Source organism: Mesoplodon mirus (assembly GCF_964341445.2).
Source record: "Mesoplodon mirus genome assembly, chromosome: 2".
NCBI classification, from domain to species: Eukaryota; Metazoa; Chordata; class Mammalia; order Artiodactyla; family Ziphiidae; genus Mesoplodon; species Mesoplodon mirus.
Genome location: NC_138977.1, coordinates 61,098,919 through 61,126,391, shown reverse-complemented (window position 1 = coordinate 61,126,391; position 27,473 = coordinate 61,098,919). Strand labels below are relative to the sequence as shown.

Sequence of the window (27,473 nt, the reverse complement as noted above, 5' to 3'; positions counted from 1 at the left end):
GAGGGCTTGTTAAAACAGATTGCTGGGCTTCATCTCTAGAATTTAATTCATTAGGTCTAAGGTGGAGCCCAATGAGTTGCATTTCTAACAAGTTACCAGGTAATGTGGCGGCTGCCAGTCTGGGGACCACAGTTTGAGAACCACTGTAAAAGGTAGCCAACTGGTTCTTTGCTCTGGAATATAAACTTTCTTAATGAGTTTAAGATACTGGTCTGGGCCCTTGAAATTGCCTCAAATGTTTAATGCTAGGGCTCTAGTGTGAAGGGAGCCTGGAATCACCTAACAACTCCCTTCTGGAGTGGTTTTGATTAGTGCATCTCCTGTTCCCACTATCTAGGAGCCTGATAAATATTAATTCAATTCCCAAGGGACTAATAAAAGACACCGCCTTTGTCCTCAGAAGACAGGGAGGACGGCACATCAGGCGGAGAGGCTGCCCCTGGCCTCCCAGTTTCGAGCCCTTCTTTGCCGCCCACCACTGAAGGGGCTTCGGTATTCCTCAGGACGGCTTCAACTTCCCAAATGGCTTGAGGGAGCCCAGAAGGAGCTGTGATAAAACTGGCTGGTGCACCCGAAGAGAGCGTCTTCCCGCAGGTGGAGCGGCGAGGCGGGGCGGAAAGGAAAGCCCGAGCAGCGGCATCGACAGCCGCCTGGACTGGCCCTGTTGGCACCGCCCCCTGCGATCCTAAAGAGCTCGGGCGGCGGCCCTCGGCGCCCCGCCCTTCCCGGGCCCGCCCCCGGCTCCATCTTGGCCGAGACCAGGTTGGGTCGTGACGCTGCTCCACGGGGTCAGGTGAGGAACGGCGTACCTTACCCTTGCCACCCCTCGTTCCCCTAAGTCGCCTCGCCCCGGCCTGCTCTGAGGCCTGCCAGCCGGGAGAGGGCGGGGCCCCGCGTGTGTCCCCGAGCCGGGGGGCGCTGGAGGAGCCTGTGGGCCCCGGGAGTAGCCGGCGACTCGGTGTGCGCATTTTGGGACCCGGGCTGGCTGGTGGGGGCGTTCGGGCGGGGGCGCATTAGGGCGGGATCGGCGAGGAGGCCGGGCAGCGGGAAGTCCTGTTCGCCGGTCGTCTGTGCCCCTTGGCTGTCCGGAGGTCCGAGGGAGCAGTGAGGCCTCCCGCGCAGGCAGGTGGACCACAGGTGGAGGGGTTGAGGCCAGAGGATGGCCCTGCTGAAGCGACCTCAAGGAGGGCTGAGTAGGAAAACCGGTGAGCAGCACCGAAAGCAAAGTCCGGCTGGTGACTAGACTTCCTGGTGACACAGCAAATTTAGGGAAACTTGGGACGTTTGTACTTGATTAGTGAACCTAGGACAGAATGCGGAAGCCTAAAACTGTACACTGGTTCAGGTTTATATTCTTGAGAACTATTCAGGGAAGTGGCATTCCAGATTTGATTCCTAGTACCTTAGCAGCAGCAAACGTGCGCTGATTTGAGCCCAGCCTGTGTGAACACTTCTACAGAAGGAGATGGCTGATGTCCACCATAAAGTGACAGAAATGAAAAGAAGTCGTCCAACTGCCTTTAAACTCTCTAATTTCTGCCAGTTGGTGGGGAGCTGATCTGATAATCTGTCCTAATTAGATAATGAGCGTAATGAGTTACCTATCAGGCAGGGAAGGAGTTTCAAGTACTAGAGAGGTAGAAGAGAGAATTTCGAGCACTGCAAAGTGAAGCCTCCTTTCAGTCCTTGCTGGTGGTGACTGCCTACCCTGTCCATGCAGAGCCTAGTCGTGCCTCCAATTCTTTATTGAAGGGCCCTTGCTGACAGATTTAAATGGTCTTTCCCAATCAAGAGGCAGGTTTTGGAAAATTGTAGTATCTGCTGTTGGCCATCTTCATACACCCTTTCTATTTTGTATTTGTTTCATAAATTTGCAACAGCTGCCTCCTGTGTTCCTGGGCTTCATGCCATCTCTGAGACTTGAATAGTGAGACCCACCCCTTTTAGTAGTTGACTCACTGGGTGGAGATGGTTTGGAAAATCAAGAATGCTTTTCTAGTCTTTTAAAAGTAGTTGCTGATGGAGGATGTTGAAAAGGAAATAAAAGTTCTGGTTCACTGGTATAGTCTGATTATTCCTTGGGCAAAGGTGAGTAGTTTGTTGAGTCACCAAATTCGGGTTTGTTTCAGCTTTTTACAAAAGCTTTTTAAATCTGCATTTTGAATAGATGATACATGCATAATTCTAAAAGGACACTTAGCCCTTTTTTTTTTTAGTACATTGAAAAGTCTCCTTGTTATGCCCCAGCTCTCCTCTCCAGAGGCAGCAGTGGAGTACTGTTTCCTACTTTCTTGAGTATACTTTCAGGGATATTCTCTCTATATACAAGCAAATAAATGTAATTTTTACACATTTGGTTGCAAATTATCTTTGTAGTGTTTCATCTTGCTTTTTTCCCACTTAATATGACTTAGAGATGGTTTCACATATGAGTAAAAAGAGAGCTGCTCATTTTTAATAGTTGCCTAACACTTCATTGTATGGCTATCCATAATCTGTTTTACCTGTTCCTTATTAATGGACTTTTAGATTGTTTTTAACCTTTTTTTTTTTTGGCCATGCCACGTGGCTTGCAGAATCTTAGTTCCCTGACCAGGGATTGAACCCAGGCCATGGCAGTGAAAGCACTGAGTCCTATCCACTGAACTGCCAGGGAATTCCCAACCTTTTTCTCTTACAAATAGTGTGTAATGAATAGCTTTGTACGTATATAATTTTGCATTTGTGTAAGTATTTTTATGAGGTACATCCTGGAAATTGAATTGCATTCTAGTCCTTTATATAATTATGCTTCAAAATGTACCCAGATTCATTTTCTTAAAGTTGCTTTAAGTTTTCTCATGTACAGATAGTCTTTATCTTCATTCTGTTCAGAAACTCTTGTTGACATAATTTCTCTAGTGCCTTTAAAGGTAAGATTTAATGTAGTAGCTAAAGGCTGTAGAAATAGGACTTTGTCACTGGAACAATTCCTGAGATTTAGAAATTTAAATTGTGTCTGTAGTCTTTGGTGCTATAAAACTTGTTGTCTTTAAAATTATTATTAATTTCTCCCATAAATTATTTTCAGACTTTTTCACTTTCTTTTGACCCTGACCTCTTTTGCCCTTGGTCCATCTGACTGTTCTTGGATGGTATTGTTTCTCCTTTACTCCTTTTTTACCAACTGGGCTTGGGGAAGAAGACAGCAAAAAATGATTTAACGTCCTTTGCATCCAGGTCTTTGGATTCCAAATGACTGTTTTAAAACTGACTGGATCAGTTTTCTTATTTTCTTTCAACTTCGACTAAATATATGCCCATTCATTCTCAATTTAGCAAGTTTTTAGCTTCTATACTGTGCTTATGTCATAAGGAGCACTATAATAACTTAAGTTTATTTTCTCATTTTCCTCCCCCCGCACCATCTCTGTATCAGCACCTAGGACAGTGCTTATTAAATAGTGGGCTTTCCTAAGTGTTGAACTGGATTTGTTTGGGGTCCTTTTTTAAAAAAAAATTTTATTGGAGTATAGTTGATTTACAATGTTGTGTTAATTTCAGGTGTATGGCAAAGTGAATCAGTTATACATATACATATATTGACGCTTTTTTAGATTCTTTTCTCATACAGGCCATTACAGAGTATTGAGTAGAGTTTCCTGTGTTATAAAGTAGCTCCTTATTAGTTATCTGTTTTATATATAGTAGCGTGTATATGTCATCCTTTGAGGTCTTGATAAAAAAGAAATACAAATCATTTATAGCTGTACTGGGGAGACGAGCCAAAACACATATTGAAAAATTTGGAAAATTAGGTGGTAGATTCAGAAATGCCAAACTATTCTGGTATCAAAATATCGTTCACAGACCGGCAGCAGTAGCATCACCTGGAAGCTTCGTTAGGAATACAGAATCTTGGACCCCATCTCAGAACTACTGAATCAGTCTGCCTGCTAGACTCTTGTGAAAGAAGGTGTGTTTTGATTAAACCCTATGACAAAATATATCTTCAAAGGCCTTAATCCTTATAGGAAATGACAGAAGACATTTTTTATTGTTGTTACAGAATGTCGTACCCGGGCTATCCCCCCACAGGCTACCCAGCTTTCCCTGGATATCCTGTAAGTATTGCCACTTATGATACTAAAATAGCTCATGTCCTTGGCACAGATCTTGTATAGAACTAGCCAGCCCATGATAGATCTTACAAATATGCTAGAGCAGGGGTCATAAATTCAAATGGCCAGAAGAAGTACTGAGTAGAGTACATGAGTGAAGTCAGGTGTTGTGGGGAACTACAGGGACTTGGCTCACCTGTGGAAAGGCAGCAGTTAGTCAGCTTAAGCCGGATGTGTCCATGCAGGGAGGCTGACCCAGTGTTGCTGGGTAATTCCATATCTTCAAGTAAAGCCAACAATCTGGATTTTATGTGAAATTGCCCAATTTTTAAAATTGGGAAATGAATCTTTTAAAATGTTAAATGCTGTATGATTCAATACAACATGTAGGTAAGCTAAATCGATCCTATGAGTCATTGGGGGTTTTTTTGTTTTTTTAAGTATTTATTTACCTATTTATTTTTGGCTGTGTTGGGTCTTTATTGCTGTGCGCGGGCTTTCTCTAGTTGCAGCGAGCAGGGGCTACTCTTTGTTGCGGTGCGTGGGCTTCTCATTACGGTGGCTGCTTTTGCTGCGGAGCACGGGCTCTAGGCGCTCCAGCTTCAGTAGTTGTGGCGCACGGGCTTAGTTGCTCAGCGGCATGTGGGATTTCCCTGGACTGGGGATCGACCCGTGTCCCCTGCGATGGCAGGCAGATTCTTAACCATTGTGCCACCAGAGAAGTCCTGAGTTACTGGTTTTTAACCTTTGTGTTAGAAGATTTAAAATAACTTAAGAGGGGGCTTCCCTGGTGGCGCAGTGGTTGAGAATCTGCCAGCTAATGCAGGGGACACGGGTTCGAGTGGTGGTCTGGGAGGATCCCACATGCCGTGGAGCAACTAGGCCCATGAGCCACAACTACTGAGCCTGCGCGTCTGGAGCCTGTGCTCCGCAACGAGAGAGGACGCGATAGTGAGAGGCCCGCGCACTGCGATGAAGAGTGGCCCCTGCTTGCCACAACTAGAGAAAGCCCTCGCACAGAAACGAAGACCCAACACAGCAAAAATAAATAAGTTAATTAATAAACTCCTACCCCCAGCATCTTTAAAAAAAAAAAAATAACTTAAGAGGAGCTTGACTCATAGGTAACAAATTGCAGTGGATTAGAGGTCCCTGGATTAGTACTTCTGAGACTTTTAGTATTTGGAGTGCATGTTATAAACGTGCTACCAAGTTCTGCCTTGTTGATGGCTATACTGTTCTGAGGACTAACCTCATAGCTGAGGCATAAGTAAGAATTGTGTTTCAATTTTATGCTCATAAGTATGTAGGGCTTCTTTCTAACTCTGGGAGAATAGAAAGAGGGGCCTATACAGATTAATGATAATGTGTATATTCTTATGTAAAGTGAATATATAGCTCTCCTGAATTTATCATTGAAGAGATGAGAATTATGAATATGTTCCCAGGTCCCTATGTACTAAACTGGACTCTGACCACCATTTCAGTCAATATTGGCCAATTGTTAAAACAGACAACCCTAACATCCCAATGACTTAACACAATAAAAACTTATTTCTTGCTTACTTCAGTCTCCTGGAAGTCAGTGGTGGAGGTGGCGGGGGGAGGGGTGTGGTGGGAGCTAGGAGGCTTTGTTCCATGTCGCCTTGCAGGTTCCCAGGCTCCTTCCATCCTCTGTTGCCTTGGTATATTGGCTCTACCATCCTCTAGTGCCTTGGAGTCCTCCAGTGGATCTTCTGCTTCCAGCTGGCAGATGAAGGAAAAGAGAGAGGAAGAGAGAGCTTAGAGGATTGGGCAGAAAGTTAAGGGGGCCAGGCTGGAAGTCGTGTATGTTACTTCTGTCCACATTCGTTTACCAGTATTCAGGCATATGGTCCTATTTAACTGTAATGGGGTCCTGGGAAATGTAGTCTAGTTTTGTGGCCTGGGAAAAAGTTTAGTGAACATGTAACAGTCTCTCCACACTTAGACATTGTGTGATCTGAATGAGGTCCAAAATGTCACACCCAGTGACTCAGGTCACCTTTTTTTTTTTTTCCCCTATTATGCACAGGTCCAGATGTGTTGCAAGAAAGCCATGAATTCTTCTCTTTAGGGTAGAGAGGCAAATCTTCCTATTATTTCCAGGTGCTAGGAAAATGAAGGAACTAATGAGCTTTGCTAGTTGTTCCTGAAGGCTTGAGGTTTGGAAAGAGCCTGGTTCTTACTCCCAAATAGAGAAACAGACCCTTCTTGCCTAACACAGGTAGATTTATATATAACTGAATTCTGACAAACAAGTGTCCTGAAAAACTAGTATATTGATAAACTAGTGTGAGATACCAGGACTTCTAATGGGCTTTTTAATATGTATAAGAATAAGCTAGACCTTAACAGTTATCTTTGTTTGTTTCCTTAGCTAGGTTCTATTTCTCGATGATCACATTCATTTGAAAATTTTTCTGGTTTTTCAGCCTGCGGGTCAGGAGTCATCTTTTCCTCCTCCTGGTCAATATTCTTATCCTAGTGGCTTTCCTCCAATGGGAGGAGGTGCCTACCCACCAACACCAAGTAGTGGCTACCCAGGAGCTGGAGGCTACCCAGGAGCTGGAGGCTACCCAGGAGCTGGAGGCTACCCTGCCCCTGGAGGCTATCCCAGTGCCCCACAGCCCGGGGGAGCCCCATCCTATCCTGGAGGTGAGTCCTGGTTTGTGGAATTAGTATAGCACTTTTTTTTTTCTCTCTTTAATCCTCTTGGTTCCTTCTTGTTTTGTACGAGGTCAGAGTTGCTCTTAGCCTACTTTCTACCTTAGACAGTAAGGACCTAGCTGGCAAGATAGAAGGATAAAGGTTCTCAGGAGGCATGAAAGCTGGGAGCAGTCTCCAAAATTCTGTTGTGAAAGGAATTAGAATAAATCTCATGGTAATAAAGGACCAATATATAATGGTTTGGTTGATAATTTGTAATCTTAAGAACTGATTAAGATATTTCTTTTGGCATGATTGTGACCTTAGGACGGCTTTGTCCACAGTATGTAAAAAACCAAACCAACCAACCAAACAAACAAACAAAAAACTTAGCACTTTTGTATTATAAGTTATTAAGGCAGATGAATGAAGTAACATTTTTAAAAATTTATTTTTTAATGGGGAAGGATTTGTTGAGAAATTGAATTTAGACCAAAAGGGACTACTGCTATAGCATTAACAGTATATTTTCTTCTACTGTTTCTAAAGTTTTCACTTCAGTCATGAGAACTGTCACTGTAGTTTGTTTCTTTTTTTCTCTTGTTCTTCCTCCAGGCCAAGGGTTTGGAGCCCCACCAAGTGGAGCAGGCTTTTCTGGCTATCCACAGCCACCCTCACAGTCTTATGGTGGGGGCCCATCCCAGGTCCCACTACCTGGTAGGTACTAACTGTCCGGAGAAAAACAGTAGCTTGATATTTTGAATCTTGCAGTTGCTGTTGAAGGAACTTAGTAGTTTATGTTTGGGATCGTCTTTAGTAAACGTTTATACTAAATACTTCTTAGGTAGTATATGGTTTCATGAAATGTATTAATTTGATGAAAAAGTTTAATCAACAAGATGGTAATAAGGACCTATTTTTTCAATTAAAAAAAATTATCTGTCCTGAAGCCAAAAAGCAAAACCTTCAGGAACTTCTCTGCTCATTAGTACAGCACAAGGGAAACAACCCCCAGAACTATGTCCTGTCATCCTTTTCAGATGGAATCAGAATTTAATCTGGTTCAAGTGTTTTGTTCTTTTTTTAGAGTATTGCTTATAAAGAATTATGTTAAATTATTTTAAAGAAATTAGGACATGGAATATTTTAAAAGGTCCTTGTGACCAAAGTTCGTTTTTGATTCAGTAAATTATAAAACTTAAAAATTATCCTAGTGAATAAATAGTGTGACTATTCTCATATGTTTCCGTATTCATAATAAATCAGTGCTGTTTTGAAAAATTAAATCAGTTAAGACCTGATTGCTGTATTTTTTCTTAATATGTAGGTGGTTTTCCTGGGGGACAGATGCCTTCTCAGTACCCTGGAGGACAATCTCCTTACCCTAGTCAGGTATTTTTTTTTTTTTTCCTACCTTTTAAATTTAGTCTGGGTAACTGGATAATGCTAAAGAAGGGCACTACTCCTTTGCTGACATTAGAGGTTTCCATGAAGCAGAGGAGATGGTCTAAAACAGTTCACTTAAGACTTTAATCTTTGCTTCTGTTAGACTCCATGCTCTTTGGTCCACCTGCTTTTAAGTACTGTCCTGATGACTTTGATAAGACAAGCATAGGTCCCTTCTCACAGGTGATGACACCCATACTCTTTTTCATAGTGATTCACTTGGACTCTTGGCGTTGGTTTTAGTTCTTTTCCCTCCTCCCTTGCTGGCAGTATAACTATGAACTCAGGTGACTGGGTGATTGATATTTCTGGCAGTGTTTTATGAAGTATGGTTTTGTTTTCCTTTTTTACCTTTATAACTTTCCACTCTTCTTTCAGATCAATACAGAATCCTTACCTTCCTATCCTGTTTTCTCTCCTGTTTCTTTGGATTATAGCAGTGAAGTGAGTAAGGTTTTTTAATGTTCACTAATCACTAGATCTCCTATATATGCCTTCATTTGTTTCTAATTTCTCCTGTATTTGTCTCTCACCACTTCCTTGAGGGCTCATTGTATCTGTTGCTTTTTTTTTTTTTTTTGCGGTACGCGGGCCTCTCACTGTTGTGGCCTCTCCCGTTGCGGAGCACAGGCTCCGGACGCGCAGGCTCAGCAGCCATGGCTCACGGGCCCAGCCGCTCCGCAGCATGTGGGATCCTCCCTGACTGGGGCACGAACCCATGTCCCCTGCATCGGCAGGCGGACTCCCAACCACTGCGCCACCAGGGAAGCCCTTGTATCTGTTTTTATCTTTATGTCCCTGTAGTGCTTGGCAGGGCTTTAAATACAGTAGTCAGTTAATGTCTGTTAAATTGATTTTTCAGGAGTCTCAGAGCGTCTCCCGTATATCAAATCTTTGCCCTATCTCAATATAGCTCCTTATTTTAATATTAAGTTTTATTCTTTAATTGACTTGTTAATTCTTTTATATCCTATGCAAGTTACTAGGAACATAAGCAGTTTTATGTTTACCTTATCTTGATTTTCTCATTTCATACTGTCTATTCATAAAGATCTAGCATTTTTAAGCTTTTTTTAGGCTGGGATTGGTAAGGGGTTACAGAATTGGAAGAAAAACAACTTAGCCATTTTCTGGCTTCCTTTCCAGATTTGAGGAATTTTTGAACTCCAGAGAGATCAAGAAACTTGTCCAGGGCCACACAGCTAGTGAAAGTCAAAGCTGAGACTAGATCCTAGCTCTTCTGCCTCTCAGACCAGTGATCTCTGTTATACAGTGCTACTTTGCTGATAACAGTAAATGATATTCCTCCAAAGCCCATAGTAAATTGCTTTCAATCCTTTTTAAAAAAAATTGTTGATTATTAATCATATTATAAATCTGTAGTTATTCTAATCATTTGTTATGAGAATTTTTATTTTAGTTTAGTTTAAGCATGCATTTGCTTTTAAAGACATCATTTTATGACTGAATATAAAAGATTTTTAAACATAAAAACACTAAAAATAAAACACACATACACATGCAGCTTATCTTGCATAACAATTACCACCCTAAATTGAAACCAGGAAGTTACAGAGCAGTACATTTTGGGAGATGGAAAGTGGAATAGATGGAAGTGAAATAGACTACCTTGTGAGGGGTGAGCTCCCTGTCACTGAAAATCCCCTGATAGAAGTTGTGTGTGTGTGTGTGTGTGTGTGTGTAGGAAGATGTCAAGAAAGTTTTTGTCTTGGGGCCAGGTGACCTCTCCTCACTGATCCAATTCTAATTCTATGGTAGTTTTTCAGCAGGAAGGTTGGAATGAAATGGAAGTCAAAGGGTGGCACTTTTGGTGGCAGATAGTATGGGCTTTGCTGTGCTGAGAAATCCTCTGTAGTTAGAGTTTTGACCTCAAGAATATGGACCCTGATTTCTTTGAGTTCAGTATAATGCCTGCAGAATGATAGTATTCTTGATGAAGATTCACTTCAAACTTAGACTTTCAACAAAGAATAAAACAAAACCATTTTTCCCTCTAGATGAAAAATGGAATAAGTCTTTTGGTGGTTGCTGTTTGTTTTTAGAAACAAGAGGATGACAGAAAATGATAGTCGTCAAACAGTGCATGATGAGGGTTAGTTTCTCTTACTGTCTATTTCAGTGTATTATAAACAGACGCTTCTGCCCTGCTTAGGATTTTAGTGACAGTGGTTACATCAAAGAAAACTTTCATCAGTGCTTGATACATTAAGCCTCATGTAAAGGCGATATGTTGAAAAAATTTTTTTGCTTGAATATTTGCTACAAGTAGAATAATTTTAGTTTTTCCTTAAAACCAATATACAAATATTTCTTGTTAGTTCTCTGCTTACATTCCTGGCTTAGAAACTACTGAAGGATGATTGTTAGGGCTTATTGGTAGAAGAAAATGTTGGCGTGAGAGTAGAGATGAGTGGGAGGAATTACCGACCATAAAAATGTTTGTCGAAGGGTCTGGTCTCCTTCTCCCCAATCACTTTGCCCCTACAAAGGGGCATATTGGTTGGCATATTGGTTGGCATATTGCTGTTGCTGTATTCAATGGGTATAACTTGAAATACCATTTTAGTTGCCTAGAAAGCAACTGAATCATTTTATGTTTTGAAATGATGTTGATTGCATCTTTAAATGATATTTTAGAGATACTTGGTTAAATAAAATATATTATTAAAATTAAATTTTAAAAAATGTGATGCGGGGACTTTCCTGGTGGCACAGTGGTTAAGAATCCACCTGCCAATGCAGGGAACACAGGATTGAGCCCTGGTCCGGGAGGATCCCACATGCCACAGAGCAACCAAGCCTGTGTGCCACAACTACTGAGCCTGCGCCCTAGAGCCCGTGAGCCACTACTACTGAGCCCGTGTGCCACAACTACTGAAGCCCACGCACCTACAGCCCATGCTCCATTAACAATAGAAGTCACAGCAGTGAGAAGCCCGTGCACCGCAATGAAGAGTAGCCCCCACTCGCCACAACTAGAGAAAGCCCGTGTGCAGCAACGAAGACCCAACACGGCCAAAAATAAATAAATTTAAAAAAATGTGAAGGGATATCATCTTGCTGTATCCCATCTCTCTTAAACCCTGATTCGAATATTTTAAGAAAACTAATGAATTGTTTCATAGCTTTGTATTTAAAATTTTTTAAACTTAATTTTGTAATAATTTCAGACTTACAAAAAAGTTGTAAAAATTGTATACAGAACTCCTGTATACATACCATTTACTCAGATTCTTACATAAACACAGTACAGGAAATAACAGTTTTATAATACTATTACCCAACCTTTAGACTTCATCAGTTGTCCCAGTAATGTCCTCTGGTTCAGGATCAAATCCAGGATGGAACATTGCATTTGTTGTCATGTCTCTTAAGTTTCCTTTAATATGAAATAATTCTTCAGTCTTTGTTGTTAATCACCTTGATACATTGGAAGAATACTACCAGTTATTTTGTAAAATATTCCTTAATTTGTGTTTGTCTGATAAGTCCCCCTGATTAAATCTAGGTTATGCCATTTTGGCAGGAATACCACAGAAATGATATCGTGTCCCTAGTGAATCATTTCAGGAGGTGCTAGTTGTTGATTTACCCCATTCCTGGTGATAATTGGTTTTGATCATTTGCTTCAGATGATGTCTGCTAGGTTTTCTGCTGTAATGTTACAAAGTATGCAAATATCTTGGTTCTCATTATACTTTTACCCACTGATTTTAGTATCCATTGGTGATTCTTGCCTGAAACACTTAGTACTGTGGTCTTTGTCATATGGTGATTTTTAAATTTCTTTATAGATTTGTATTTAAAAACATATAGTCCTTGTTTTGCTTTCTGGTTTATTTCCTCATAAAATCGATGAAGAATATTGTAATTCCCAGAGTCTGTAGTCATCAGTTTCATTTTCATGCTTTTCTTAGTATAAAATGTTTTATTTTATGTCTAATAATCAGGGCCCATACAGGAAATGAAGAGCTATTACCAAAAGTATATTGCTTGTTTGAAATCTCATTGGGCAACTCTGGCTCTAGCTCACTAAAGTCATTATTATATTCTTTAAATAAAACACTGCGGGCCTCCCTGGTGGCGCAGTGGTTGGGAGTCTGCCTGCCGATGCAGGGGACGCGGGTTCGTGCCCTGGTCCGGGAGGATACCACATGCTGCGGAGCAGCTGGACCCGTGAGCCATGGCCGCTAGGCCTGCGCGTCCGGAGCCTGTGATCCACAACGGGAAAGGCCACAACAGTGAGAGGCCTGCGTACCACAAAAAAAAAACAAAAAAAAAACCACTGCCACTCATCTCACACTACCCAGGGATCAATCTCTTTTTTGCCCTCCTATTCTACCAAGAAGGAAACCAAGGCATAGAAAGATTGTGACTATCTTCACAAGCTTGACTATCTTGTTTCCTGAAAGTTTGGTGTCTGGCTATCTTTTGGTGGGAGAAGGATAGTCTCTGTCTGTTACAGAATGAGCCATGAAAATAAATATCCTTATCCTAAAACCTAAGTATTGGCTTCCTTGCCTAAGAGTGATGATCAGAGAAGTCTTTTTTTTTACCCCAGTATTTATTTATTTATTTATTTATTTTGTCGCACCAGGTCTTAGTTGCAGAAGGCGGGCTCCTTAGTTTCAGCTCACTGGCTTCTTAGTTGTAGCACATGGGCTCCTTTGTTGCGGCAGGTGGGCTCCTTAGTTGTGGCATGCGAACTCTTAGTTGCGGCATGCATGCGGGATCTAGTTCCCTGATGAGGGATCGAACCCGGGCCCCCTGCATTGGGAGTGTGGAGTCTATCCACTTCGCCACCAGGGAAGTCCCATAATCGGAGAAGTCTTAAGTTGTCTTACTGTAAGCAGAGAAGCCTGAGTTGGATTTTTTTTTAAGTTAGTATTTCTTTTATTAAAGACGTTGAACATTTTTTCATATTATTTTTCTTCCAGTTTTATTGAGACCCAACTGAAATATAACACTGTATTAGTTTTAGGTATACAACATGTTGATTTGGTATATGTATGTATTGTGAAATGATTACCACAATAACTGATTTGGATTTTATGCCTCTTGTTCTCAGCCTGCTTCGATGACTCAGGGAACTCAAGGAACAGTCCAACCTGCTGCCAACTTCGATGCCATGAGAGATGCAGAAACTCTTCGTAAAGCAATGAAGGGTTTTGGTGAGGAAAACATATTTTTGTCTTATTTACAATCAAATTTAAGTGATTGAATGTAGAGTAAAAATAAGCTTTATATCATAAACCAAGTTTATATGTGAGCCTGTGTGCACATCCCTCAATTTAATCTGGCACCAGACACCTTGTAAGCATCTAAAAGATGTCATCAAGGAGCACCCCACACAGACCTCATCCTTACTTAGACATGTATGGTTCTTTCAGGTACAGACGAGCAGGCAATTGTAGACGTTGTGGCCAATCGTTCCAATGATCAAAGGCAAAAAATTAAAGCAGCTTTTAAGACCATGTATGGCAAGGTATGTTTTGTTTTCTTTTCAGGAGTGAGCATGAACAGTGGCCTTATGCCCTGCATTCTGTCAGGTTGGATACTATCTTTTTATTTGTACTGGTGAGTACAAAGTAGAGACAAATAGATTTCAGAGACCCCAGGAGAGGTGTATTCAATATTTCTTTCTTTCTTTCTTTTTTCTTAAATGAATTTATTTATTTATCTGTGGCTGCGCTGGGTCTTCATTGCGGCACATGGGCTTCTCTTTGTGGTGGCTTCTCGTGTTACAGAGCATGGGCTCTAGGTGTGCGGGCTTTAGTAGTTGTGGCTCGCAGGCTCTAGAGCGCAGGCTTGGTAGTTGTGGTGCACGGGCTTGGTTGCTCCACGGCATGTGGGATCCTCCCGGACCAGGGCTCAAACCTGTGTCCCCTGCATTGGCAGGAGGATTCTTAACCACTGCGCCACCAGGGAAGTCCCATCAATATTTATTTCTCTTAGAAGGCTTTCCAATTCTAGAGTAGTCCTTGATCTCACAGTAATACCTATTTACTATGTCTGGTAGGTGACACATGTTCAGTAAAAAGTAGATTATGACCACAATCCTGATCAGTAGCTTGGTTCTCAATCTTCTCCTTACAGTTGGATTCAAGGACTTCTTATGTAGCCCTTGCTTATTTTTGGTCCCTGGCATCATCTTTCACTCCTCTCCCTCCCTCTAAACATATCTTGTATTATGACTTTATAGAACTTCTTGCCATTCCCTGCACACATACTTCTGTGTTTGGTATATGTTGTTCTCTTGTCCTGGAACACCTTTTCCTTTTTTCCCACATGGCAAACAAATTCTCCAGGATTTGTCTTGATTAAGCTACTTTGTGAAGTTTCTCTCATTGCTCTGGGCATAATTTGGCTGCTTCTTCCACTGTGGTCCCATAGCACTTTGTAAAACCTCTGCTGTAACTAATCTCACTGCCCACTCCCTAAAACTGTGAGCTCCCATCAGGCAAACCATGTCATATTCATCTTTGTATTTATAGTACCAAGTACAGGAACACTAACAGATAGCCACTTCAGTATTTGTTGAGTGGATGATCAGTGACTAAATCCAGCAAGATTCTGTGGCTGAAAGGTGTCATCGTTTCTTAAATATAAAGGGCAAGACTGGGTAGCATTGGTTTGCCATTTAGATAGGAATCCTAAAAATTTTCTGATATCCTCTGAATCCAGTTTACTTTTCTCAGAATGGAAGTAGAGTTCCACTGGCTGGTCCCACCTCATCTTTTCTACCCTCCCTGCCCAAAATCCACTTCCTTAGTCTTAAGGCTGATTAAGTGACACAAACTCTAGTTTCTCTTAGGGTTCAACATCAGACTCACTTTTCTCACAAAAGTATTTTCCATATTATGAATTTCTTTAGTTCACATGTAGTCTGTGCTTTGTTGTCCTGAATTTTCTCATACAGCACTTTTGAATTAAAACTAAATTCCCAGCCTATTTTCCTTACCCACAGCCACCTTTTCTCTTGACTTCTTATTAATAAAAATACTATTCCTGGGGCTTCCCTGGTGGCGCAGTGGTTGAGAGTCCGCCTGCCGATGTGGGGGATGCGGGTTCGTGCCCCGGTCCGGGAAGATCCCACGTGCCGTGGAGCAGCTGGGTCCGTGAGCCGTGGCCACTGAGCCTGGGCGTCCGGAGCCTGTGCTCTGCAACGGGAGAGGCTACAACAGTGAGAGGCCCGCATACTGCAAAAAAAAAAAAAAAAAAAATACTATTCCTCTAGCCTGCCGTGGAGTCTTCTTTGATTCCACACTCTTCTTTGTCAATTAATCAGTGAATATTGTTTCAGTGCCTACTGTATGCCAGGCACTGCTTTGTCCTAGCAACTGTTTACTGACTATGTCTTGTTGATCTAATCTGTAAAAGAGCTCTTTAAAAATGTGTCTTCTGTCTCCTTTTTTTCTTTCCACCACTCAAGTCCAAGCCTTTATTACTTCTTACCTAAATATTTCAGTAGCCTAAAGTTCATTTATAGCCTCTGTCGTCATAGTCCGTACTGCCTGTTGATACTGCCTGTTGTTGCTATATCAATGCCATTTTCTTATGTAAAAGTTTCCAGCAACTCCTCCCAGCATGCAGAATCAAATCCACACTCTTTAGCTTGGTATTCAAGGTAATAATCCAAGCATATAGTTACAAGTTTGTTTTACTAATCTCTGAAAACATTGCCCTCTAACAAAATTGGTTGTCTTGTTGTTCCGTTGAACAAGCTTTGCTCATTCTTGCCTCTATACTATTGATTCTCAGTCTTAGCTGAGTATCATAATCTCTTTTCAAACTTAAAAACACATGCATGGGCCTCCCTGGTGGCGCAGTGGTTGAGAGTCCGCCTGCCGATGCAGGGGATACGGGTTCGTGCCCCGGTCTGGGAGGATCCCATATGCCGCGGAGCGGCTGGGCCCGTGAGCCATGGCCCCGGAGCCTGCGCGTCCGGAGCCTGTGCTCCGCAACGGGAGAGGCCACAACAGTGAGAGGCCCGCGTACGGAGAAAAAAAAAAAAAAAAAAAAAAAAAAAAAAAAAACACATGCAGAATCTCTGGGTATTCATTCTTGACATAAGTGTTGTTTGTGTTTTTTTGTTTGTTTTGTTTTGTTTTTAGAAAAATTCTGCAGATGATTTTAATGCATATAGCCAAGGCTGGGAACCACTTTTCTGTTCCTTGTTTGTGTTCCTCCTCCTTGCCTGAAATACCTTTCTTCTTTCTCTGTGCCTGCTAATTTTTACATACTCTTCGAGATCTGGACTAAAAGTTTTCTCTGAGCTCTCTAGCCCACTTTAACTTTTCCTATTTCAGCTTATTTCTGTGCTACTTACTCATCTGGTGCTGGAGTACAGGCTGCTTTATATTAACTTTTTAAAAATGTTTATCTTATCTTTTCAAATAAGAACGCAATGATGACAATTTCTACTTCCTCATAGAGTAAGAACAGTTTCTTATACTAAGTAAATATCTGTTTATCATTTTGTTAATTTGAATTATTCTTTGTTTCCTTTACTTCTTATTTTATACCTAGTGTAGTGGTAGAACTATAATAAATTTATTATTAAGTGTTTATTGATAGAATGAGTAAAATATATCTGCTTGAGTGTAATAAACTTAAATATTTATTCCTTAGTATATAATATTCAGAACAGCAATTGAGGCTTTCATATAGCAATTCAATTCCATTTTTTCATATTTTCCTTAAAAAATTTAAGCAAAACAAAATTTGGAGAGCACATATACTTAGTTTGTATTTGTAATTTAACAGGATTTAATCAAAGATCTTAAGTCAGAGTTAAGTGGAAATATGGAAGAACTGATCCTTGCCCTGTTCATGCCACCTATGTATTATGATGCCTGGAGTTTACAGAATGCAATGAAGGTACTATATGGCGTTTCTTTTGAGTATTTTATCCTATTTCAAATGTAAAGCCCCATAAATTATGGCAGTTCTGAATTTATAGTGACAGCTAAATCAGGACATTATTTTATATCATCTGAATATATAGAGCTTTTCCGGTCTGGAGGCCAAAGAAATATTTGATGGAACAGTAAGATTTAACTACTTTCAGAAATTTTGTGTTTTGTTGTATAATTCTCCCTTTCTTCATTTCACATAGGGAGCAGGAACTCAGGAACGTGTATTGATTGAAATTTTATGCACAAGAACAAATCAGGAAATCAGAGAAATTGTCAGATGTTATCAATCAGAATTTGGACGAGACCTTGAAAAGGACATTAGGTCAGATACATCAGGGCATTTTGAACGTTTACTTGTATCCATGTGCCAGGTGAGTATAGCATGAAAGTTTGGGTGTTGGTGGAGGGAACATTTTTTACTGCCTATTGCCAGTGGCCATTCTTTATTCCTTTTAATATTTAGCCCCCTTGGAATCTTGACATCTTTAAGAGGGACAACGCAGAATCCACTGTACAGGTTTCTTTGTAGTCACTACTGAAATTTATTTCTGCAAATCTGGCCTTTGTAAGGAATCAGAAATTAACCTCTTTAAGGTTGTATGAAATCAGAAATCAACCTGAGGCTCTGTGTCTTAGAATGGCTATGAATCTGTACTTTTGAGCTTAGCATTGTCCTGCCAGTTAAGTCGGACCATCAACTGAAGGTATGTAGGTCCGCCATGCAAGTGCTACAAGATTGAGGACTGTGAGGAGAGCCAGAAATGCAGAAAATGTTTCAGCGTTCACAGTAATATTGTGCTTAGTACCCTCCTTGTTCTGATTCCCCAAATGTGCTGGAAAAGTGGCAGAAAATTCTCCAAATAGGGTATTTGGAATGATACTACAAATACCCTGATTATCTCATTCTAAGTGTATATTTGAAAGAGATGATGCAAAAGACTAGCACACTGATTCAGTATCAGGAGTTGTTGGCTATCCTGCTAGTGCACAAGGTTGGACAGTCTTGAAGATTCTAAAAGTAGAGGAGAGGCTCTTCACAGCAAAGGGAGGTAGTTGCAGAAAAAACAGTGTGCCGAAGTGCGTGGGTATGGAAATGAGAAAAGAAAGCAAATGGATGGGAGGACACTGAATTTACCCACCACAGAGTAACAGAGCAGGGGAGTAGGTTAGCATGAAAAGAAAATCAGGACCAGAGAGTTAATGCTAAAAAATGGTTATTAAAACGTTAATGAGGTGCTGAATATTTCTTTATGCAGGGTTCAAGGCCCAGCCATCTTTCAAAGTAAAGGACCCTATTCCAGGGAGTGGCTTCCTAGGAAAATGGGACTGTATTGTGTGCTTGAATCCAAAGGCAGTCATCTGGGGAGTTGTTCCTGAGCTCCTTTGCCTGTGCTGTATTCAGTAGCCCATTTAGAATATGCTTCTACACATTCCTTGTGCCCAGTGCTCTTCAGGAGACAGTTTCTCACTTTCAAGGAACACCTCTCCATTTTGTTGCTCAGACAGGCACTGAGACTCTAGAGGGCAGCCTTTCCTTTGTTTGGGTTTGTGTTTCTATTGATATTTTTGAGAGAAACCAACTACCCATCTTAGCTTTACTCTTGTTCAGGCCCAGAGCTTCCTCCCTCCCTCTCTTCTTCCCAGTGAAGAGTTTGGATAAATTGGTACAGGCTAGCAGTACTTGAATTATTTATAACTTCTTCTAAAAGGCTCACATGTCATTTTCATGTATACATTCATAATAAATACTTGTATATTAAGATTACACTTGGATGAATGAAAGGACGTTCATGAAACCTCCATATTATATACTTCCTCCTTTGACTTAAATTCCTTGAGGGGAGGGGCCTTGTCTTTCTTGTGTCCCCACCACTTAGCACATCCTGTTGTTTCTGTTCCTCTGGAGAACCCTGACTAATACAGCCTGGTACAAAGCAAGTGCTCCATACCTTATAGTTATATGGATGAATACAAAGTGGAACTCAATATAATGCATATTGTTCTTAAATCCCAGCTAAGCAGACTCATAATTTCTTCATTTGAATGGTAGTTTATATCTCCTATTAGAGGAGGTCCTCAGCGTGGCCCAGTAGTCACTTCATCATGGGAAATCTAAAGTTACTTCAGACCCTGGAGTCCAGGGATATCCAACCTCCAGGAAACCTCAGTGCTTATCTCTCCGAACTGAACGGGGGATGGTGCTTATTGGCTCAGAACATGAACCGATAGAACTAGACCCTATCACAAGAGAAGTGAAAAATGAAATTCCTTTGGTGGCAGAAGGCTTTCTCCCGGAGGATAGAAGTGGCTACATTGTTAGTGTTCAGGACTTTCTGGATCACGAGTCTGTGTGTTTGGCCACAGCCTCTGGAGGTGTCATACTTTGCAGTCTCAACACACACCATTCTGTTTCTCCTGGCCCAATTACCACTCTTCAAGCCACCTCCTCAGAGAAGCATTCTTGGACTCTCCTCTGGGCCATTTGTCATTCCCTGCTCTGAGCCCGCACTTAATTCCCAGAGACCTCAGTTATAGCCCTAATCCCACTGTGGAGGCATCTTTTATCTCCTTAAAAATGGGAGGAATGGAGTGGCCATAGTCACTTCCAGTCCTTGTGGTTTCTATCATGCCTAGTCTCTTAATACCTGTTATTAAATGTTTATTGAATAAAAACAAAAACAAAACCAAAAACCCCAAAACTTCTAAACCAGGGATCAAACCCTGAAGAGTAACTTTTTAAAGAACACCTTTCTCTTGGTGTACCAAGAGAAAGCTTTTTAAAGTGAATGTTAATAAAATTTTCCACACTTTCAAAAATAAAACGTGTGTGTGATTTTTTACGGAAACCTTTTCTGATTTAATTTAGTTCTCAAAGCCCTGAAAACCTCTCATTTTAATATAAGCTCATTAAACCATGGTCATATAAAATCCAAAGTTGGCAGTGTAATAAAATAAAGTACTAGTTACTCTAGTATAGTTTCTTTGGAAATGAAAGATAAGCGTGACAAACTTTATGCATTAATTTTTAGTAAATTGTCCCTTTAAATCCAGAAGTGACTAGATTGCAAAAAACTTTTTTTTTTTCTTTTACAATTTTCTTTTACTTTTTTGTCACGTGGCATGCAGGATCTTTGTTCCCTGAGCAGGGATTGCACCTGCGTCCCTGTCATGGGGACCTGTCCCCTGCAGTGGAAGCGTGGAGTCTTGACCACCGGACCACCAGGAAGTCCCAGAAAAACTTTTTTTTTTTTTAATAGAACTTGTATCACCTTCTTCTAATTCCTGCCCTCCTCTTTTGCAGGGAAATCGCGATGAGAACCAGAATGTTAACCACCAGCTGGCTCAGGAAGATGCTCAGCGTCTCTATCAGGCTGGTGAGGGGAAATTAGGGACAGATGAATCTTGCTTTAACATGATTCTTGCCACAAGAAGCTTTCCTCAGCTGAAAGCTACCATGGAGGCCTATTCCAGGGTATGAGCTTTTCTTTTGAAGATATGGCTTCTATTTTAAGGTGTGAAAATGTTTTAACCACTATACTTTTTGTTTACAGATGGCTAATCGAGATTTGTTAAGCAGTGTCGGCCGTGAGTTTTCTGGAAATGTTGAAAGTGGTTTGAAGACCATCTGTAAGATACTTTAGTGTTTTGCTTTGTTTTGTTTGTAAATGAGTGAGGCTTTGAATAGTTGTTCCCATTAAGTGGTGATTATTAATATAGCCTCCCTGGAATCTACTTAGGCAGAGGCCAAGCTAATCCTATGCAATTCTGTATGAATGGTTGGTGGTGTGATCAAATAGGATTGTTTTGAAATTATTTGGTCTTTATTCTCTGTGCCCTTCTTGAGGACTATACAAAAATATATGATAGGTTGTAGCATTTCCATTAAGGTGAATAGGAAAGCCCTAAGGAGCTACAGAGTGCCACCACACAAAGCGTCATTTTGAGCCCCCCCAAAACACCTTTCAAGTACTTAGCCCAATGAGACCCTTTTCCATTTGGAAATTAAAAACCCAGTTTTTGGTGTCCTGACGTTCAGGTGTTTAATGAAATGGAAATTTCATTCTCATGGAGAATATAAGACTAAAGAGAATATTAGTAACACATTGATATTAGCAATTGAATATCTTACAAATACTACTATAGTAATTGTAGCTAACATAATGATGTATAGTTAGTACATCTCTACCATCTGCAGGAAGAGACTTTGCTAATTTAATTTTCCTAAGAGAAAACATGTCAGATTTCTTATTATCATTCTCAAATCTTTGCTCAAATCTGTGTTTTCTTTTTTTTTTTTTTTTTTTTTTTTTTTTTTTTGCGGTATGCGGGCCTCTCACTGTTGTGGCCTCTCCCGTTGCGGAGCACAGGCTCCGGACGCGCAGGCCCAGCGGCCATGGCTCACGGGCCCAGCCGCTCCGCGGCATATGGGATCCTCCCAGACCGGGGCACGAACCCGTATCCCCTGCATCGGCAGGCGGACTCTCAACCACTGCGCCACCAGGGAGGCCCCCTGTGTTTTCTTTTTTATATTGGATATCTTACATCCTTCTCTCAGTCAAATGATACATTTGACATCTAGAATTCAGATTTTAGTCATTATTCCTTTTAAGTAAGATATTACCAGGGCACAGTTGCTACAGATTTTCTCACTTTAAGGGGGAAAATGTTAAGAAGCTAAGTGACTGCATCTATGGAGAGAAAATGGGATTTATTGGCCAGAGGGAATCTTGTAGAATTGAAGGTAGCCTGTCTGATGCTGCTGGAAAGAAAGATGGAGGCTGAGAAAAATCAAGGGGAGAATATCTTCAACTCACCTCAGATTTCTGAGATGATTTCATAGAAAATGATCAAAAGCAGCTGGAAGTGATAGATGAACCTGGTGTGTGCACACCTTTGTCAAGTCATTTCACGTCTGAAGCGTCTCTCAATTGCAGTGCAGTGTGCCCTGAACCGCCCTGCCTTCTTTGCTGAGAGGCTGTACTATTCTATGAAAGGTGCCGGCACAGATGACTCCACCCTGGTCAGGATTGTGGTCACTCGAAGTGAGGTGAGGCTTTCTCTGTTTGTCTGATCTTACTTGATTTTGAATGTTGATCCTTTTTTCTTAGCAATATTAAAAACATTTTTTTCTTCTAGTTTTATTGAGATATAATTGACACTGTATAAGTTTATAATCGGCACTGTATAAGTTTAAGGTATACAGCATAGTGATTTGACTTATATACATCATGAGGATTTTCACAGTAAGTCTAGTGAACATCCATCATCTCATACAGATACAAGATTAAAGGAAGATGTTTTCCCTTGTGAAGAGAACTTTTAGGATGTACTCTCTTAACAACTTTCATATATAACGTAAAGCAGTGTTAATTTTGTTTATCTCGTTGTACATTACATACCTAGTACTTATCTTATAACTGGAAGTTTGTACCTTTTGACTGTCTTTCTCCAATCTTTCCTCTCCAACCCCTCACCTCTAGTAACCACAAATCCGATCTCTTTTTGTATGAGTTTGTTCATTTTTGAAGTGTAATTGGCCTACAACACTATGCCTATTTCTGTTACACAACATAGTGATTCGATATTTCTATACATTTCAAAAGGATCCCCATGATAAGCCTAGTTATGACATGTCACCTTACAAAGATATTATGTAGTTATTGACTATATTCCCCACACTGTACATTTCATACCTGTGACTTACTTATTTTGCAACTGAAGTTTGTACCTCTTACTCTCCCTCACCTATTTCTTTCCTTCCCCCAACCCCCTCCCTTCTGGCAATTACCTGTTTGTTCATTGTGTCTATAACTGTTTTGTTATGTTCATTCATTTGTTTTTTTAGATTCCACATATAAGTAAAATTGTACAGTATTTGTCTTTCTCTGTCTGACTTAGAATGTTAATTTCTTAGAAGTTCCTTAGTTGGTTGTCAATCCCTCAGGACTGACATTAAGAAAGGGCTCTCTTTCTCACTGCTGGTAGAGGTTGTATAAAGCACAGTGTCCACTTTCCTCATGCTGTGAGAGAGGCTTGCTTAAGTGAAAGAGACCGCCAGGGAACTCCAGATGTTTATTTTTTGGTTTTCATTTTGCTTATGTAAAAAACTGTATGAGGGAGTTCCCAAGTGGTCTAGTGGTTAGGATTTGGCGCTTTTTCACTGCCATGGCCTGGGTTCAGTCTCTGGTTGGGGAACTGAGGTACTGAAAGCCACGAGGCGCGGGGGGGAAGAAAAAAAACTGTATGAAAGACCTATGCAGATTAATCCCATTGGACATAAAAATTCTTAAAATTTAGCATACACTTAATTATGAAATAACTGTAAAAAATTTCATCTTTATCTTTTTACCTAAATATAGCCTCAGATGTATTCCTTTCTTTGACTTTGTTTATTTAGTGGACTTCTTTTTAATCAAAAGAAAACATATGCTATGAAATTATATGAAAGAAGGTAAATCATTTTTTAAAAGAGAACCGTAATACAGTATTTGGAAAAACCTTGTGTATTTGTTTTTAGACTTAAATTTTCTAAGCAGGATCCCTTTTTCTTTAATTATAATAAAATATATGTAACACAAGATTCCCATTTCAATCATTTTTAAGTGTACAGTTCAGTGACATTAAGTACATTCACATTGTTGTGCAACCATCACCACCAGAACTTTTTCACCTTACAAAACTGAAAACTCATTAAACAATAATTCACCATTCTCCTTGCTCCCCAACTCCTGGCAGCGACCATTCTGCTTTCTGTCCTATGTATTTGACCACTCTAGATACTTCATATAAGTGGAATCATACAGTATTTGTCCTTTTTAACATCTTCAAGGTTCATCCACATTGTAGCATGTGTCAGGATTTCCTTCTTTTCTAAGGCGGAATAATGTTCCATCGTATGCATACACCACTCTTTGTTTATTCATTCATCCGTCAGTGGACACTTGGGTTGCTTCCACCTTTTGGCTGTTATGATTAATGCTGCTGTGAACGTGGGTGTACAAATATTTGAGTCTCCGCTTTCACTTTTGTGTATACCCAGAAGTGGAATGGCTGTATCATATGGTAATTCTGTTTTTATTTTATTTTTTTGAGGAATTACCATACCATTTTCCCGTGGTGGCACCATTTTACATTCCTACCAGCAATGTACAAGGGTTCCAACTTCTCCACATCCTTGCCAACACTTGTTATTTTCTGTTTTTGATAATAGCCATCCTATCAAATGGTTTTTTTTTTTTTTTTTTTTTTTTTCAGTATGCGGGCCTCTCACTGCTGTGGCCTCTCCCGTTGCGGAGCACAGGCTCCGGACGCGCAGGCTCCGCGGCCATGGCTCACGGGCCCAGCCGCTCCGCGGCATGTGGGATCTTCCCAGACCGGGGCACAAACCCGTGTCCCCTGCATCGGCAGGCGGACTCTCAACCACTGCGCCACCAGGGAAGCCCCTATCAAATGGTTTTTAAATGACTAATATATTCGGAATAGTAGATGAAACTAGTATCACCCTTATCCAATATCTTTATAGAACAGTGAATCAGACATTCATTGGGTGATGCTAGTACTGGTATGAATGCTAGCTATAAAATGCCAGTCATTTGGTGTTTTTTCCCCTCTGCTTTGGTTATAATTAGGATCTTTTCACTATTAAAGAATAATCCTAATAAATATCAGTTTTCTTTAACAGCTGTTTTTCTAATATCAAAAATATCATGTCTTGCATGCAGATTGATCTTGTACAAATAAAACAGATGTTCAGTCAGATGTATCAGAAGACCCTGGGCACAAGGATTGCAAGTGACACGAGTGGAGATTACCGAAGGCTTCTTCTGGCCATTGTGGGCCAGTAGGAGAGATTTTTTTTAAATGAGTGAAGCTATTCAGAGCTTATCCTTCAAAGTAGTGACTGACCTGCATGCAGCAACATCAACCCTCACCTAACCAAAAGAGCTTTTTACTAAAGACTGTGTCAGGGTATTGTGCTTGGTTTGCACATGTGGTTATTGCCTTAATTCCAATGTTATTTTTTTCTCTATATACGATCAAGTAAAGCCATATCACAATGATGAAGTAATAATGCAATGTTTGTAAAGCATAATTCTCACTGCTCTTATTCTAAATAGGATACCAAATTGAATAAAATCACAACAGTCTATAATTCTGTGTAACAATATTGAATAAAAAATTCAATATTGAATAAATCTGAATAAATATTGAATTAAAAAAACCCTTGCCTTCCACTGGACAGTTATAGTTGGTAATATGTCAAAACTGTACTACTTTTTTAAAAAATTCAGCTCTTTTGACCTAGAAGAGCAATTTGCATCTTACTTTACATAAATTGGTATTCTATATTCATAAACACTAAACTTCCCACATAGAAAATAGTTTAGTATTGCCTGTAATAACTTTTTTAAAAGGGATTATGTGTTTATGTGCATAAAATATATAGCCTACTTTTACGTCTACTGAGACTGCCTAGAGATCTATATTGGCCCTTGATTTTTAAAAAAAAATTATGAAAGACTTTAATTTTAGTTGCAGTTTAATCATGATTCAAGACAGTGAAGCTTGACACATAAGAGGTGCTGAATTAATGAATAAACGAGGCTTAAATCATCTTCCTGGGAGATTGAATACTAGCTCTTTGGAGAAGTAGTTCAGGGAGTCAGTGATTTCAAACCTGGCTTTATTCCCAGTACTGAGCAATTACTTATCGAGTATGTTGAGCATTACAGTAGGTAGTTAGGGAAAGTATCAATACAAAGGAAGGAGGTTTGTAATCTAGTGGGGGTTCTAAACAAAAATTAGGATACAAGGAAATTGTAAATGTTAGATTATAAGTTCTGCTGAGGGTAATAACCCTGTTTGTTTTTTGTGTTGAGCTCCCCAGCACAAAGCAGATATTTAATACAGATCTGGTGAATGATTGTACTACAAATTGAGGGGGAGAATAGTAATTATCAATTATATTTCGATAAACATTTGTGTAAGTACCAAGGGACATACATACAAGGTGGTATAAGACACAACCTTACTCTTAGAGAGATAGACCTATGTACAACTGTAGCGCAGGGCAAAAGCAAGATACATAGGTAGAAGGATCATTGGCTAAGATAGATTTTTTTTTTTTTTTTGTGGTATGCAGGCCTCTCACTTTTGTGGCCTCTCCCGTTGCGGAGCACAGGCTCCGGACGTGCAGGCTCAGCGGCCATGGCTCACGGGCCCAGCCGCTCCGTGGCATGTGGGATCCTCCCGGACCGGGGCACGAACCCGTGTCCCCTGCATTGGTAGGCGGACTCTCAACCACTGCGCCACCAGGGAAGCCCTAAAATAGATTTTTGATATAGGTTTTGGAAAAGTAAGTAACAGTGGTGGGATTTTGTAAAGGTGAGAAAGAGGGGTGTAAGGTACTAAGGAAAGAAAAGATATGAGCTATATATTTTTAAACTTTTAAAAACTGAGGGCTTCCCTGGTGGTGCAGTGGTTAAGAGTCCGCCTGCCAATTCAGGGGACGCGGGTTCGAGCCCTGGTCTGGGAGGATCCCGCATGCCGTGGAGCAGCTCGGCCTGTGCGCCACAGCTGCTGAGCCTGTGCTCTAGAGCCCTCGAGCCAGAGCTGCTGAGCCCATGTGCCACAACTGCTGAAGCCTATGCGCCTGGAGCCCGTGCTCTGCAGCAGGAGAGGCCACCTTAATGGGAGGCCTGCGCACCGCAGTGAGGAGTAGTCCCTGCTCTCTGCAAATAAAAAGAAAGCCCGCACACAGCAGCAAAGACCCAGCACGGACATAAATAAATAAATATTTTTCAAAATTGAGATATAATTCATATATCATACCATTCATCCATTTAAAGTGTACAATTCGGGCTTCCCTGGTGGCACAGTGGTTGAGAGTCCGCCTGCCGATGCAGGGGACGCGGGTTCGTTCCCCAGTGCGGGAGGATCCTACATGCCGCGGAGCGGCTAGGCCCGTGAGCCATGGCCGCTGAGCCTGCGCGTCCGGAGCCTGTGCTCCTCAACGGGAGAGGCCACAACAGTTAGAGGCCCGCGTACCGAAAAAAAAAAAAAAAAAAAGTGTACAATTCAGTCGTTTTTAGGATATTCATGCATTTGTGCAACAATCACCACAATCAAATTTTGAACATTTTCATCACCCAAAAAGAAAACTTATACTCACTGGCAGTCATTCCCCCTTTCCCCTCCTCCTGCCCAGCTCCTGGCAATCACTAATCTACTTTCTGTCTCTCTGGATTTCCCTACTGGGGCTTTTCATATGAATGGGATCATACAATGCATTGTTGCCCTTTGTGTCTGGCTTCTTTGAATT

The 27,473-nt window shown here is 40.8% G+C and overlaps 1 protein-coding gene across 3 annotated transcripts; it reads left to right on the top strand.

Annotated features, from left to right (window-relative positions):
• The first annotated feature begins 690 nt into the window (after positions 1 to 690).
• On the top strand, positions 691 to 27,296 carry ANXA7 (annexin A7). Of its 3 annotated transcripts, none has more exons than XM_082634545.1 (14): positions 691 to 793; positions 4,049 to 4,103; positions 6,554 to 6,776; positions 7,383 to 7,484; positions 8,095 to 8,159; positions 8,592 to 8,657; positions 13,303 to 13,405; positions 13,625 to 13,719; positions 17,001 to 17,114; positions 17,353 to 17,523; positions 20,454 to 20,624; positions 20,704 to 20,779; positions 22,087 to 22,199; positions 24,874 to 27,296. In XM_082634545.1, exons 2-14 carry the CDS (start codon positions 4,050 to 4,052, stop codon positions 24,994 to 24,996), a joined length of 1,476 nt encoding a protein of 491 aa, XP_082490671.1. In that variant the 5' UTR covers positions 691 to 793; position 4,049; the 3' UTR covers positions 24,997 to 27,296. The 3 variants fall into 3 exon arrangements, with proteins under 3 accessions (XP_082490671.1, XP_082490672.1, XP_082490673.1); XM_082634547.1 differs by lacking the exon at positions 691 to 793 and adding an exon at positions 3,935 to 3,955; XM_082634546.1 differs by lacking the exon at positions 8,592 to 8,657.
• Positions 27,297 to 27,473: the final 177 nt, after the last annotated feature.